The sequence below is a fragment of the Bombus bifarius genome, unplaced genomic scaffold (assembly GCF_011952205.1).
Source record: "Bombus bifarius isolate JDL3187 unplaced genomic scaffold, Bbif_JDL3187 scf7180000008000, whole genome shotgun sequence".
Classification (NCBI taxonomy): domain Eukaryota; kingdom Metazoa; phylum Arthropoda; class Insecta; order Hymenoptera; family Apidae; genus Bombus; species Bombus bifarius.
In genome coordinates, this window is record NW_022884379.1 from 205211 (window position 1) to 221267 (window position 16057).

The 16057-nt window shown below is 35.2% G+C and overlaps 2 protein-coding genes across 9 annotated transcripts in view; one reads left to right on the forward strand and one right to left on the reverse strand.

Moving 5' to 3' along the window:
- The window catches only part of LOC117206289 (teneurin-m), a 652575-nt gene that overhangs the window by 121502 nt on the left and 515016 nt on the right, over window positions 1-16057 (forward strand). The window lies entirely within an intron of this gene.
- Window positions 9523-14236, reverse strand: LOC117206290 (sialin-like). 2 transcript variants are annotated; one of them, XM_033445497.1, is made up of 6 exons: window positions 13897-14236; window positions 12928-13216; window positions 11866-12451; window positions 10602-10734; window positions 10175-10416; window positions 9524-9803 (listed from the first exon to the last, which is right to left on the reverse strand). In XM_033445497.1, the coding sequence occupies exons 1-6, from the start codon at window positions 13898-13900 to the stop codon at window positions 9684-9686; spliced, it is 1374 nt and encodes a 457-aa protein (XP_033301388.1). In that variant the 5' UTR covers window positions 13901-14236; the 3' UTR covers window positions 9524-9683. The 2 variants fall into 2 exon arrangements, with proteins under 2 accessions (XP_033301387.1, XP_033301388.1); XM_033445496.1 differs by lacking the exon at window positions 13897-14236 and having other exon boundaries at window positions 9523-9803; window positions 12928-13223.

Genomic DNA, 16057 nt, shown 5'->3' on the forward strand with positions numbered 1-16057 from the left:
GTTACATCCCGCGCGCACATACCCTTTATGTCAATTTGCATACTAAACTCGTTGAAACAACTAACAAGGATTCTGCTGGGGGTAGCATAAGCTACTAATATGCAAAATATTAAAAAGCCAATTTAGAATAAGTGAAAACGTACCCTACGATCCTGTGAGCAGAACAACTACGATGTCAAATAGAATGATAATTCGGGGAAATTTTATCATACGTTTTATCATACTGTGAAGAATGAAAAAATTAAAAAAAGAAAAAACAATAGATAGATAATTTGTATTTGGTGTTTCCATAGTAATTTTGTATTATAATTAACTCCATCTTCTTATATTTTTGTATTCGATTTTTCTTCTTTTTTTTTTATGAGAAATTTTTATATTTTGCAAGTAGTATACAATTATACAGATTTTTTTGATAGTGGAGTTTTTTATTATAATTGACATGTATATACATGTATCCATTTTTTGGAGATATAAAGTATGACTTCTTTTTATAGAAATTAACTTTGATGAAGATTTTTAACTTGGACCGATACTTATAGAGAGAGAATAACTTTAACATTTCTATTTGAAAATTGAATTTCTGACTTATAATAAGATTTCACCAGAACGAGTCTATAGATTTTCGAAGGGGTGTGCTCCGACAGCTGGCGCCACAGTTGGCAAACTTTCGTACTAAAAATCGTAGAAAAATGAATATATCTCGTATGAAAATTGTTCAAATCTTCGGTAATATCGTTAATTCGATCACTTATCCACCTTATTTTTCTTAAACATATTTCATTGATTTTTAGGTATAAAAGAACGTATACAAGAATTCCCCAGAAATATTGAATTTATTATAACACAAAATTACAGTAATAAATACAATATAATATGCAATATTTGTCGAACTTATATCAACTATGTTGCCAGCCATTTACTTCCAGCCATTTTCGACTAAAAATTTCTCAAGCTTGAAAGAAATATAAACGAATTATCATTAATATGTTTAGTTTCTTTTATCATTTTGTCATGAAATTCCTATCCAAAATGCCACAATAAACAAAGTTACGACTCCACTAATACTCTGTTACACTAATACAACTGTTACACTAACACAAAATAAACGAATTTCGAAAATTTGATTTTCTACTGTGAATGAAGAAATTTCAATAACAAATACACGTTAAGGTGTCATACAAGCATAGGAGAGATAGTTTCCGCAGTAATTCGTTAAATCCAGACCATTAAAAGTAGCATAAAGCTGAAGTGTAATATCGAGTCGAAGGATCGATTGTCGCAGGGTACTGTGAACCTCGTCGATGCAATAACCAACGCGCTCCACGCTGTAGATAATCGTCTCATAATTCACATATCCAGCGTCATTATTATTCATACTTCGAGTGAGACCACGGTATGCGAAGGCAAATTGCCAGCCAACGCTGGCAAATACCACGTTGTACTTCCATACGTAGCTACGTAGGAGTTTAGCTTTTCATTGAGCATTATGTAACGTTCCAGCTATGCGCAGAGTGTGCCACCCGTGAAAAGAGTTAGTTTACTTTAGAAGTTAATAACGTGTTAGACAACCGAACAGGCAAATGTAGTCTCTTGTTAAACCGACTGTACCCTCGAAATGCGTTTCAATATTTAAAACAGTTTTTACAAGTACCAACTTAGGGTATGTCAACTGTCGTTTCATGTAATACAATTTTTATCGCAACTGGAATTACATCTAATTTCAGCGACTATCTTCTTTCTTTATTCCAGATTTTAAAGAATTATCAGTTTCGGAATTTGGGAAGTTTTAGAACGGTGCTGTTACTATTTCTTCGTTCATGAATTTCTTTAAAATAATTCATGTATTAAAAAGTTGTTCAGGTGGAATACGAAACGTTTTTAACTTTTCTTAAATACTAAATTTACGTTTGCAGAAACCTTCGTGATACTTTCTCTAAATTGAAGTTCATCTAAGAAAATGTCTTTATTATAAAACTTCTTACTATTAAATAAACGTGATTTATTACACATTTTTTCTTCTTTAATATGGTTATCTAACGATCAATGATAAAACAAAATTAAAGGAATGGCATTGACACGCCAGAAATACCAAATTTCAAAGAAATGACATTTTATATATGCATCGGCATGATATCAATTTTCGATCGAAGAGAAACAGTGAAAAAAAATCTGCTATTCGTTCCATAATTCCATCGCGATCTTGTAAATGTCGAGCGTCAACATGATCGATAATAATCGAGTGAAGAGGTATTTTATTGTTTCAATTAAATGTGAATTATGCAACGGAATGCGGTGGCGGGCTGGTCGATCATTTTTACCACGCACCCCATACGTTTTCCTAGAGCGGTTGATGGCCAGAAAAAGAACAGAAGGGACTTGAGCGATCACGCGAGCACCGTAAACGGTTATCGCATCACTCAACCGGAAGTTCACCGCTGCTGCCCGGAAAAAATAGCCGGATACGCACGTCCCTGTAATTATGCTTCGTAAAATTCAGGAGTTTTCTCGCGTGCTAGCGCAGCCAGATTGGATCGTTCGTGGGATGAGACCAGACGTAAAATTTAAATCCCTTTTGAGTGGCGGGGAGCCCTTTCACCAGGTTACGAGTAATTTCCTCTTAACTAACTCTGCAATTTCGAGCGTTAACTTATCGATCCAAGATTTACACGCGCACGGATTATACGCTCCTGTCAATTACGATTCGAGTTTTCGATAGTTCCAACAACGATATTTTGTCCTTTTTCCCCACGTGATTTTTTATTATTTTTACCATTGACATATGTTTTCATTTTAGCAGAATCGTGTACTAATATCAATATTTTCTCCCCGTGTATTAATATCAATATATTTCGTTAAAAAAGGTTTTATCCAAAGGTATTCCAATGCAATTAATCCATAAATTTTTAAAGACAAACAGGACTCGTTGCTAATTAAATTACGAGGAAAATACTTCGACTCTCAATTCTCGCAAAGTAAGCTAACAGCGATCTGTTTCATTTGTAAAGAAAATATCTCTAAAATTCACGACGACTGCAGAATAATTTACTTAAAAAATAAATTACTTTCAATAAGAAGATTACGAGAAAAATATTTCCAGTAGCTTTTACGTATAATTCGCATAAACTACCACTAATTTTTGCAAGGCAAACTTTGCTATACTTTACCATCAGTCGCAAGCGCATCGAACCACACACGAATATGATGTCTCTCTGGATATTCAGACTCTCGGGACATCTTTTTCTTCGTGCCTTTCAATCATATCTTCTATATAGTATTTCCTGCTACGTTTCGATCGTGAGTATTTCGATCGATCGTGAACGTTCGCGAAGAACTGAATCTCAAGAAACAGGAATGGTGGATCTGTCCCCGTGTGGCAAATGAAAATATATCAGTGGCAGTCGGCGGTAGCCGAAATCAGGATGCGGTAGCGTTCTCATCAGCATGCGAAAACTTTGTTATTTGTTTGAACACGTTCAATTATGCATGCGCAATATGCTGACGGTTTTCAAGGGTGCAGAGGACGGGAAAAGGGGTGGTCAAGGGAGGCACGAGAGGGAGGTAACCGTGTGCCGTATTACGTCGCAAAAGAGGAAACGGCAATCCTATTGGAAGGGTGCGCTCTCGTTCGGACGTAATTGAAATGATAATAAAGCGCGAATGCGCAACAATGACTGCAACTTTTTGCATCTCGCGTTCCTTTTTTAAGGGTGGCGAATAATGTAGTGACAAAATGAAATTAGGGGAAATTTCTGGTGATTGATAAAAAAAAAAAACTCTTTTGTTTGTTGCTGAAACAGAGAAGATTTGGTCTCATTTATTCAATTAATTGTGGTTTCTTTACAAGTACATCGTATATTCTTTGTTACGAGACAGAAAAAAACGCGAATTAAAGATACGATTTTTGAAAGCCTTAACTGATATGGATCACAGCGTTTATTGCGTCGAATCAACTATCCTTGTTGTGACATGATTTCTGAGGTAGGTAAAAGTGACCAAGATATTGAGAATATCGTTTTAAGTCCTTCTTGTTTAGTTTAATGGAGGTGTTAATAAAATTCGTTCAATTTGTATTTCTTGTTAACATGACAGAAGAGATAATATATTTTAATAAAGAAGTAATATAAGTTTATAAGTAATATAAGAAGTTTCCGGAAATAAAGCTATCTTAAGAATTAAAAATTTGAGGTGATTTCTAGCGTAAAGACTTAATGATGGGAAAACAGATTTTTTAACGTTGAAAGTTTCATATAACAAAGCACGTTTAAGTCCAAAATTAATGCAAGAAATAAATTACGTACGTGCTTGTAAAGAGATAATATATTGCTTGCCGTATATCTGAGACCGCTATCTTCAGCACTACAACGTGGAACATAACAAATGAACAGCTGTACTATCGTTTACCTTACATTTTCTTCGCATCTTTCAACTAGAAATAATCGCTATGTACTTCTCCTATGTAAAACGATCGGTTCAAAACAGAATAAGATTATTAAATTATATTTCTATTTAATAAAACCCTATAGTAATAACATTTTAATCAAAAAGGTTGTAAAAAACAAATTTTGAAATAACAAGATCTTTTAAGGATGTAAACGATTTGCTACAGACTATGATTGCCTGAACTAATTAAATTCAGACAAATAAGAAATTTAATGTATAATTATACATAATTAACAAATTCATTGTAATATTAAATCTAGGACAAATTCCTTGTAGCGTAAATTAATTCTTCAAAGTTTGAACAATTTGCCAATGATAATTCATGTAATAACGTGGCAAATTCAAACTTTTCGCATGCATCAATCAAATACATTGAAACATTGAAGCTTCTCCACAAAATAAAAACAACTCTCGAGAAACCAAGCGTAAATAGACTTTTAACCGCTGCTAACAAGATTCCTATTGCCTCGTATATCTCAATTTCAGTTCTGTTTGCAGCTGCCTTGTTTCCAACACTCTATCAAACGCCATCAAACAGTCTTTACCTCCTCAAGCCACGTCACGTCACGAGATTACTATGCACTGGGCCAGCTTCGCGCATCGTTAGCCGACTGTTCACCCGAAAGCGTGAACTGGGTCATCGCGAAGGAAACGAGGGGACGGTGGATTCGCGAATCGGCCAAGTATTCGGAATTATTTCCTTAGCGAGAGAAAAACGGGCAGAGGTCGGCGGAAGGGAATGAGAAAGGGAACACGGAAGGTCGACTCGGTTCCCGGCATTCCACGGAGTCCAGCAAAGAATTCAATATGCCTCAGTTGACGACGATGAAGCGAAGGTAGGAATCTCGAAACTCGGTCACCCCGTTTCCAATTGACCGGCTCTAACCGCTCGTCTCGATTCCCTGCGGACCGGGATTGCATTATGCGAACTTCCTGCAGATTAGTTGTCGTCAAGTTTAATATTTTACCAGGTGATTCCGCGTCGACCTGGCTGTTCCGCCAACTACCACAACCTGCGAATTGTGTATAGAACAAAGCCATAGTTTCCTCCGAATATTGCATTCCTTAGAAGGAGCGCGCATAGATTCGATAGCGGTCGATATAGACTGAGATTTTACATTGATTAGGATTGTCTTTAAATGAATATTTTGAGTTCATTAAGCAGCAGATCGTTAAATTGCAATCACGTACACGGATATGATCAAATGATTACTATCGATTCGGCATTGGTAGAATCAAGACTATTGGTTCTGTGTAGATTGCAATGGAGAAATCCTTTCAGCTTTGATAGCAAAGGTAGAAAACGCGGATGCGCGGAATTAACGCGCGTACATTTACACCTGAATACCTGAGCTTGGAAATCGTATATAGGATACGCACGTGAATGGAGTGCTCAAGTGCAGACACGTGGCATGTCGAGACCTTAATAGCTCAGTCTCACGACTAAAAGGGATTCGTGGTTGAAAAGCACCGAGGGCGGTACTGGTCAGACTGTTAGCAGCTGCATTTTCAGTTGTTCCACACATTCAATTCACCCTTTGATAGCGCTGACCCAGATTCAGCTCCGAGCAGACACGTCGAAGAGCAATCGATAACCTCTTTCTACGCAATTAACTACTCCTAACACGCTGCCGGCGCTCTTGCCCAGAAAAATTACAAGCAGATGTGCTTCAGGAAATTAGCAGCTCTTATTGTGTTTAGTGGTTAGAGGAAGAATATATTTTTGTGTTTATATCGAGTTTATTGTCGTACAAATAGGGGGTATGATGGTATCTCTCATTCTCGTTACTTCGTTTTGTATTATGTTTGATTGATGGTTGTGTACCGTGCTTTATCGATCACAAGAGATAAACGTGATAAATCCATTTTTCTAGAGTTCTGATTTTAACGCCAGCGAGTAATTCGTTGAATCCAAAGAAAAGCAAAAGATATAAGAAATTAAAAAATAGTTGATAAGTTTTTCGAAATGTTGTAAATGACGATTTTGCTATTGATTCTTTTAAAATATTCAGGAGTTAAAAAAATCAAATTAAACGTGTCTCTTCCATCTTAACAACTACTGTTTTGAATTCAAAACTATCAATATTCCTATGAATAATTATAAAGATTAAAGGATATATTTGATTTCATTCGTTATAAACTTAAAACTCTAGGGACATTTTAGAAGGTAAAGGTGAAGGTTGTATTACGTATGCACAATTAGGAACGCAAGGTCGGCTGTGAATGAACCCATACTTTTCGACACCTTGAACCTCAAGCCAGGCGTTCGTGCCACAACCTTCCCCTAGGAACCTTCGAGAGACACATTCGCAGCCAGACCGCACCGTTATTACCAGCGATAAATCGCCACCTTTAATAAGAGTTCGCATGACGTTCCAGACGGAAGTCAGAGACGCCGGCGTCGCAGCTAACGTCAACCAACGGCCAAAGAGAGGTGCGATATCAACTTGACGCGAGAACAATGCGATATCAACCATCCACGATAGTTTGTTCCTACGATTGTAAGACCAGTTTTAGGAGCATTTTCTGTTGATTTACTTTATCATAGATAAAGGAAAGTACATAAAAAGGTGTTACTTCACTCTTAGAAGTTGACTTAGAAATTTGAATAGATAAATGGAATTAGTATTTCGTTCATAAAATTCTTAATAATATAATAAATTCCTATTACAAACGCTATCATTGAACCTAGTTCTCTTTGAAGTACGATATAAAAGCTTTCTTCCAAAAATGATTTATACACACACATTACGATAACAGCTTGTACGGATTTGTATTCAGTGGAAAAAATAATAAACAGCAATTCTGAATTACAGGAAGGTTTCGTTTGTCTCGTATAGTAAACGCAGCTGCGAATCCTCAACACAGGAAGCGTTATGCTGTGTGGAGCTGCGCTAGATTAACAATTCTTGGCGTTTCAGTGTCGCTTTGGATGCGTTGACGCTACTTCAGGCTAGCTTCAAGGCTCGACTGTAACGAGCTTCAGGATTGATTAACCGTGGCGTCGAGCGACGCGCGAGCAACTCTACTTCTGCCAAGTCTGGGCAAACGAGTCGACGTCTCGATCCCCTGGCGAAGGATCAGCGGAGCCTTAATTACGCTTGATTAATAGCTTCTTCGACGGATTGTCGGCTGACGGAGACGGCTGTTTAACGGAGGTCTACCATAATTTTTCGGTGAGACTGTTCCCTCGGCTAATTTTCGGTACACCGCTTAAAATAAAACGTCACGAAGTGGTTAGTCTACTCGATTGATGGGACAGAATCACAACGATACGTTTTCGTCCTTTAAAGTGTCCCTTTTGATTGATTGCCTGGTTTTTCCCTTTGTTACAGGAAGATTGCCTTTTATCTAACTTTGATTAAATTTTCTATACAATGCGCTGGAATTTTTTGATCGACAGATAAAATCTCGTTGTTATGCTGTTGATATCCGTTAACCTCGAGGTATTCTTAACCGAATTCCATCATTTTGTAGCGCTCATTATTATTTTATAGGAACAATAGAATAATCCTGATACGTCGTGCAAAATAATGTAGTTTCGGTAACTGGATAAATCCAACTAATAGTTGCGAATTTTGTATGTTTCAATCTCGTCAACGATCCACTGTTTATCAATATCGTATTGCATTGGAAAGATGTAAAGATCTCAGGCAGGTATTCGGCAACAAACGATGTTGTGGCAAGTTTAATCGACTGTGAGAGATGTTCTTTAACGTTTTTAGCGACTAAGAAACAGATTCATTCTGTGGATTCATTCTACGCCGTCTAGAAAATAAAACAGCTACTCGAACATCTAAGAAATCGAGCCATTATTATTCATAGACATTCTCTCTGTGTTTCTCTTCGTTAAGTGTTGTTAAAAGCGGATGTATTATTCTCATCTTTTATATTAATTTTACGCTAAAAATATTTTCAAGACCATAATAGTCTTGTTATTTATAAAACCAAATAGTATAGCATTACCTGCGAAGCATTTTCCGCTTATGTCTCGATGAACGAAGCGGTAATTGGCAACAGGCCACAAAGCAACCTGAAACTCGCGAATACAGCGATTCGTTCAATTTCCGCGACTCAAAATCTTCATGAAATTTCCAGGGACGAGACGACCGCACTCTTTTCTCGAGCGGCGGTCTTTGATATCTTGCTGGTACAGGAAACGTTTCAAAGGAGAGGGGAAATGACTTAGCTGTAATCTTCCGTTTTTCAACTGCGAAGCTCGTCGAAACGGCCGGCTATAGCACCGAAATAGATTACAAACGTAATATTTCAGCCGCCATAAATATTCTCCGTTAAAGTTGCCAGAGCTTTTCACTCTCGGTGCTCTTTCGTTGGATCTCTTGGATGTTTCTTTCTAAGCAAAGGGCAAGAGAGCGGAAGGGAGTCTTTCGCGGAGTGCTGGTCGCCAACGCCGCGATCTAATTGGGATAAGACGGATTTTTGTACCAGGTGGTCCTTAATTGGTCGGCCATCATTACGGGTGGTCTCGCGGTTCTAATTACTGTAGTCCACGTTACGCAGACCTTTATACGCTTCTGCACACCAACTCTCGAAAGATTTTCGCGAATATAGAATTATTTATAACGACCGTCACTACTTCGTTGATACTCTACTGCTTGTGTGCCATTGTTTCGAGTTACTTTATTTAAGCGTTTGGTATTTTAATTTTAGATTTTTTAACAATTCGGTGATTTTTGATTTATTATTGAGAGTATTAGAATATAATTTGAATGTTTAGATGCAGCATTTATTTTCTGGAATTATCAAACTATAAATTTACGTTACGTATTAAGAGACTCAGTAATAATAGTTCACAATAAAGGTCACGATTCGCTGTTATGTGTATCATTTTCATGTAGATCATCTTTTTATTATTTGAATAAAGTGGTTTCTATCTGACCTATAAGTTGCAAAGGAAAGAATCCCAGAATGTTATGGTAAAAATATTTGGATACTTCTAAAATACATTAGAGAAAGTTTCTTAAAATATCTTAAAACAATTTGCTTTTATTATATTTGAAGTACCTATTAACCACACACTTTTAATAGAATAAACATTTATTGTTATTATTTATATTTAAAAAACATGTATAAAAATTTGACAATAATCTACATAAAACATAAAAGTTCTAGTTTAATTCGTAATTTATAAATCTTGCAGATCTTTCTATTTACGAATAACAGGCCAAAGTTTAACAATAGTAATAACAGTGAAATATATTTCTGACTCGTCATCACCATTGCTATGGCGCTTGGTTCCATGGTTGAATCTCCGCCGATCCAAAGATCACGAATACAACAAACGCGGACGTTTGAGCAATAATATTAATCCAGAAGACATACCTCCACTTTACCATAGTGTGCTACATTATTAATATAATACGTGAGATCAATAAGAATAAGAAGAGAGAGTTCAAAAAATTCATGATGATTACACAGTGAACTTGAAAGAGAAAATAGTACAAAATTAATTGTTTTATTCGAGAAATAATGCTGCTAAATTAAATTTAACAAAGAAATTAGTCAGTGTGTTAAAAGATAATATTTATGTATAACGTACGTTCGAATGATTCTCGATTATATTTTAAATACTCTTTTCTTTTTCCTTCACTTATTACTAAGCTATGAATGTTTATGCTCCTATCGATGCATTTCTCATCATATTTAAACGTTTCTTTATTTTTTTACGATCAAATAACTTCTTCTATATAGAAAAGTTCTATGTTCATCTTACCCCAGTTTCCATAAGCGCGCCAACCAAAGCAGGCAGAATAAACGCAGAAATTGTCCCTGGAGTATTTGTAATGCCCATTAAGATTCCAGCATAGTTTGGTGCCAAATCATTGTGATTGGTGAGATGTCCAACAAAAATTACACCGCAGAATACTATGCTCAGTATTAATAATATTGTGGACCCTACGCGGTTGCAGCCGAGATAAGCGATTATAATAAGACATAAACTCGGTGGGATACAGCCTGTAACGTTAACGAAAACCCATAGGTTGACATATAGTATATATAACTTGACTTATTTATCATATTTAAAGTAAAAATGAAATCATTCGTGTTATTATGAATACTTTTCACCAAATTTGTAGATGAAAAGAATTTATAAGATTGAGATATATTATATCGAATATAAATTATATAGCGAAACTTACTTATAAATACTGCAACTTTTCGAGCACCTGTCTGTCTCCAATAATTCTTTTGTCTGCCCCAGTCCAGTAATTTACCAAGCAATGGGTTCACTATTGCATTTATCAGATATGGAGAGCAGCTCAGGGAAGCATTCTACGCAAATAAATAAATACGTTGACGACTGAATGATTCAAAACTGAACACATAATTTACTTTATCATTTATGTAACATCATTATATATTATTTCATAATTATTTATATCGCTTTTGTATTATGATTCGAAATTCGATGACGAATATAAAGTTTTACTCGTCGCTGTAAATTCTTGGCTCAAAAAATATGGAACCAAAAGTTCAAATGAATTTTATAAAACGAATTAGTAACTTAAAAGCTATTATACAAATTAAAGGAATGATAATGTAGCAATTATTCTGCTAACAATGAAAATAATATTTTAGCTGAGATATTTTAAATAATAATAAATAATAATAAATATATGTGTCTTATAGTACCTCCTGGCTATTTTAAGTAACTCTACCATTGGGTTATTCGAATCACTTCCTCGTTTTTGATATTTTTTACTTTCTGGATCTAAAGTATACACGATATTTTCTCATTCTTCTGTTATTGTATTAAGACTAATGGAGTATCAGGAAATATAATAAGTTTGATCATTCCATGTAAAAGTTCAAAATTGAGTTTCAAGTTTAGCTGACAAATAATCCTATCTTATTATACAGGGTGTCGCTACTTTTTTCCGCATAACTTTTCTAGCAGATCCTACTAGTGAAAATGAGAAAAATATTTCATATAGACATACATAAAAATGCTATGTCAAAGAAGTATAACAGAAATTCGAAATCATAATTGGTTATTTATTTGCATTAGCTCTATTTCAAAGTGCCGTCTGTTCTTATAAATACAGGCTTGATATTTTGTCAAAAATTGAATTTATTACATTGCGAATTTCACGTCAATTTCCTTTCATGTTGTTAAACGCATCATAAGTTCCTTGCGCTAATTCCTCGCATGTATCAACGACTTCAAGTTTGATCCAAACGTGGCTTGTGTAACCAGATCAGATAAATATTGCCAATCTGTTCTTATGCTATATCGAACGAAAATCAATATTTCGTTGTTACTTTGATTTTTTATTATAATTTTCTAACAAAGCATTTTTGATCCCACGTTGTTTTTCTTTTCTTCTTACTTTTACTCGTAGAATCTGCTGGCAAAGTTATACGGAGAAAAGAGGGACACCCTGTATATTATTATCAACTTACCGATTTTATATCGAACCTGAGTATCTTGTTCATATACAGAGGCAGTTGTGTGAGTAAAAAATACCAACAGAAGTTCCCAAAAGTATTCGTATAAATCAGTGCCCAAAAGGGTACCGACGTGAAGATGGCTTTCCACGGAACGTCCATGTGTGCAGATTCAAGGCTTCTGTGCCCATAAGAGGTCACAATGAGTTGCCTTTCCTTTTCAGAAATGTACTTTTGCGTTTCTGGATTGTCAGCGAAAAACCAATAGAACAGGGCACACCAGATCAGTGGCAGTGTACCGTGAATGTAGAAAACTGCCTCCCATCCGAACCAGTCGAGTATCAGACCAGAACTCAAGATGGAGATCACGGTACCAAGCGATGTTCCAGCGTAGATGATGGCGAACCACGTGCTTTTTTCTTCGTAAACAACCCATTTACCAACGAGGACGTTCACCACAGGTAGATGCGCTGCGCTCACTAGGCCGGTCAAGAATCTCACAATATAAAGGATCAGTAGCACGTTGGCTGCTACTGGCACCAACAACGTCAAAAAAGCGTTCCCTAACACGCATATCAGCAGCACGTTCTTCGTATTGAAGCTGAAATATGAACGATTAAAAATTTGAAAGTTTTGAGAATTCGAGAATTTATAAATTCGAAAGTTTGACAATGCATGAGTCTGAAGAACAGGTCATGAGGAATAGAAATCTAAAGTGATCTAAATCACTGTACTGATTATGACAGTAGCGGTACATACATATATAATACGTATAGACGTAGATTATGTTGAGGAGATACTTAGATATCGAATATCTTGATAGGAAGACATTTATCACATAAAATTTAAAAACACTGCTTTGATGTTACACCATTTGATAAAAGATAATTCTAGTTTCATGAACGATCATTACTATTATTATTACTGCTAGCTACAATATCTCCCTTATCTCATTAAATAATCTCAGTCGACAGATTTTTGATAAGGGGACATAAACTTATTTTCATACACAAAAGATATTCCATAGGAGACTTATATTTCTGAATTAAAAAATGTTTAATTTTAAGTTTCACTTACCGATCCGCGAAATATCCACAAGGAAACATACCCGTGAGGTAACCAGCGAAATAAATGCTAACGACCAAGCCCTGCTCAGTTGTCGTCCAGTCAAAAGGACCATCTATATCGACTCCCGCAACGTCTTCGTCGCCAAAATCACATTCATAAGTTACATCGCCTGGACTATTTGAATGCTTTTTAGATTTCACCATGCCAACGATAGCTGTCGCGATGTTGACCTTCAATCCATAGATGATCATGTTCGCAATGCAAAGCATTATAGCGAACAAAAACCTCACGATATCCGCTATCATAGTAAAATACAAAATTCATAAATATTTCTCGTCAAAATTCCTGAGAGATGTATGATAAAGATTCATGTCAAGTTAATTTTTGTGCGTTCGTCATTTCCAAGGAAATATTTATTTTTTGCTATGATATTTAAATTAAAATATTCTGCGCTACGAAGCATGTGCTACACGCCACTTAAAATAAAATTACAATATTACAATAGAATATATATATTTTTAAGTAACAAAATATTTCTGTTTTAAGTAACATTCCAACGCACTGTTCATAACATTTTTCTTTCTTCCTTCAAAATCATTTGGTTAAAGCGCACAGGGATAAAGACGCGACAGTTGCTTTAGCAACAACGAACGTGTTAAACAGAAAGTAAATGTACACTAACTATTATTCAAAAGTATTTATTTGGGCATTTTCTTATTCTTGATGCAATGATTCTTGGCAAAATTTACAATAGCAAAATTGATACTTATAAACGTTATGAATGTTTTGTTGTTTCACAAATCTTTCTTCATTCTATAAGCGTTTAGTTTCTAAGCTACGGATAAGATAAGAAATATAAACCTAAAACCATTGAGACTAAAAAATTCTGACTAATATAATGTGACTAGTTGTGATTAATAGGAAATTCGCATGTTAAAATAAGATCATGAAATAGTTAAAATAAAAATGATAGCTCACGCATGTTTGTGTCTCTGCTTCAAGCTTGGAGATTTCAAACTTTTCACTCTTTTTGCTTCGTTACGTTGACGATCATCACAGCTCGATTCTACGTACGTCTTCGTGCAGTGTCTCTTGTCAGTTCTTGTCTCTTTTCGCATCGATCCGATCGCGAAAGTCGTTCTTTCTCTGCATTCGACGGCTCGACGACGACTATCGAATTATCGTTAACGACGCAGTCGATCGAAGTATACTAGATTTCTCGTTCTCCGGATATCTTCTTCGACACGACGCGTCGAGACGAGATTACGCGTGACACCGTGTGGTTCTGAACCGCGTGTGTCGCTTGTTTCCGAAATCGATGTGGATTTCGAGTGTCGATTCCGTTATCGCACAATTACCACTCACTTTTCCTCTTAATTGCATTACATCATTCGTTGGTAATGCGCTTTTTCTCGGAGATGTATGTATAGCAATGGAACTTTAGAAGTCACAGTGGAAGTTTCATCGAAGAGAAGTAGAAAGTTTTATGGATAAATGATAATGTAGTCGTATACTTCTGACATTGTGAAGGAAAAGATTTTTTCACGTATGTATACAAGAAAAATCATCTCGTTTATCAGAAAAGGAATACATCATAGATTATTTTTAAAAATTGCCCAAGTTTTATATTAGTAAGCAAATTAAATGCACGATTTTTCCAAACGCATATAATAAAATACTTTGAAATTGCCAATTGATGGCAATAAATGTGTGACGAGATGGTAGAAACATAATATTAAGAAATTGTTTCTTTTTTATTTCATTTTTTTGCTCGAGGAGGAAGTTATAACGCATCTAAAAAAATTTAATTAGAACGACTTTGATTAGACTAATAAACGTATATCTTTTCTAAATTTGACGAATTACGAATAAAGCTGTTACTTCCCAAAATAGTATCCATTTCTCTTCATATTTAATCATAAAATACAGAAAATAATTCTATGAATTACAGTTATTAACACGACTAATCTGACATCATAAATCTGATTGCTTTCAGGAAGTTAAACGTGTCTGCAATTGAAATTCCCACGACACGTGCATGTTTATTCGATACTTATGACGAATTATCCGCTGATAGGAATCGCTAATGTCACTAGATTCATAGAGAATGCGGTGGAAATGTAACGTATATAGTAGAAACATTCAACAGGTTGATGTCGCACAATAAAAACTTTTAAGCGGTCGATACTTCTTTAAACATCGCAACCGACGTTAAATAAGAACGATGTTGCCACCAGCTAAAACAAGGTCAAAGCAATGAAATCCTCCGAACACATAATTTACCCACTAAGCAAAGATTTCACTCTTAACAAATGATATATATTGTACAATTTATAGATTATTGGTGTCCTTGAGTTTTATTATGTCCGCTTTCAAGATCGTAAATTTCATTCTTTTCGACGAAGAATGATTGTTTTTAGTCCTCTTTCGTGTAAACTAGGAAACATTGTGGGTCCCTGGATAGAAAATATTATTTTGTATTTTAATTGTTTCTCCTTGATACATAAAATATTGTTCTTTGCGAAAATCGGTGAAATTCTTTCAACGTTTTCTACTTCTTTCTCCTTTTAATTGTAGAGAAAACATTGATAATGCATTGACAATAGAGAAATAAAGAAACTCCCTGCTTTTTCTTATCAACTCACTAATATCATTAATTACTAAATTATTGCGTACATCTTTCCTAGTATGGTCTATGTGTTTCTAAATATATTAATATTTAACTTTTTCACTTCTTGTGTAAAAAAAAATTAATTTATTTGTGGTAAAAGACCAGTAGTTCGTGTCATTAAAATACACCTTGATATCTGCGAAACTTTATCACCTACTTTATCTATACGATATTTGCTAACTTCGTTTTATATCAGCTGAATTTCGGCTACCAGTCTGTTACATAATGGCAGCGAGTAGTATTTACTATCTAACGAGCCTCCTATGACTGTCTTCCTGAACAAAAGGCCATTGACACAAAGTACTGACAAATTAGTGCATAGCCTAGTAATACATAACCAATCTATTGAGATAATGCGCGAACATGCATTTTTGTACAACGTCACGGTTGTCAACGCTCTTACGTAACTTATTGACAAAGTTAAATTTGTATTACGTTTCATTTGTAATAAAAAAATCGGAAATTTTT

Bases quoted from the DNA above. Each gene is read 5' to 3' on its own strand.
- LOC117206290 (XM_033445496.1), bottom strand. From the start codon at position 13,223: ATGATAGCGGATATCGTGAGGTTTTTGTTCGCTATAATGCTTTGCATT. The intron at 10,735-11,865 runs GTAAGTTGATAA...TTATTTGCGTAG, and splicing joins TCAGGTTCGATATAAAATCG to AATGCTTCCCTGAGCTGCTC. The intron at 9,804-10,174 runs GTAAGATGAACA...TTAATAATGTAG, and splicing joins GCGCGCTTATGGAAACTGGG to CACACTATGGTAAAGTGGAG.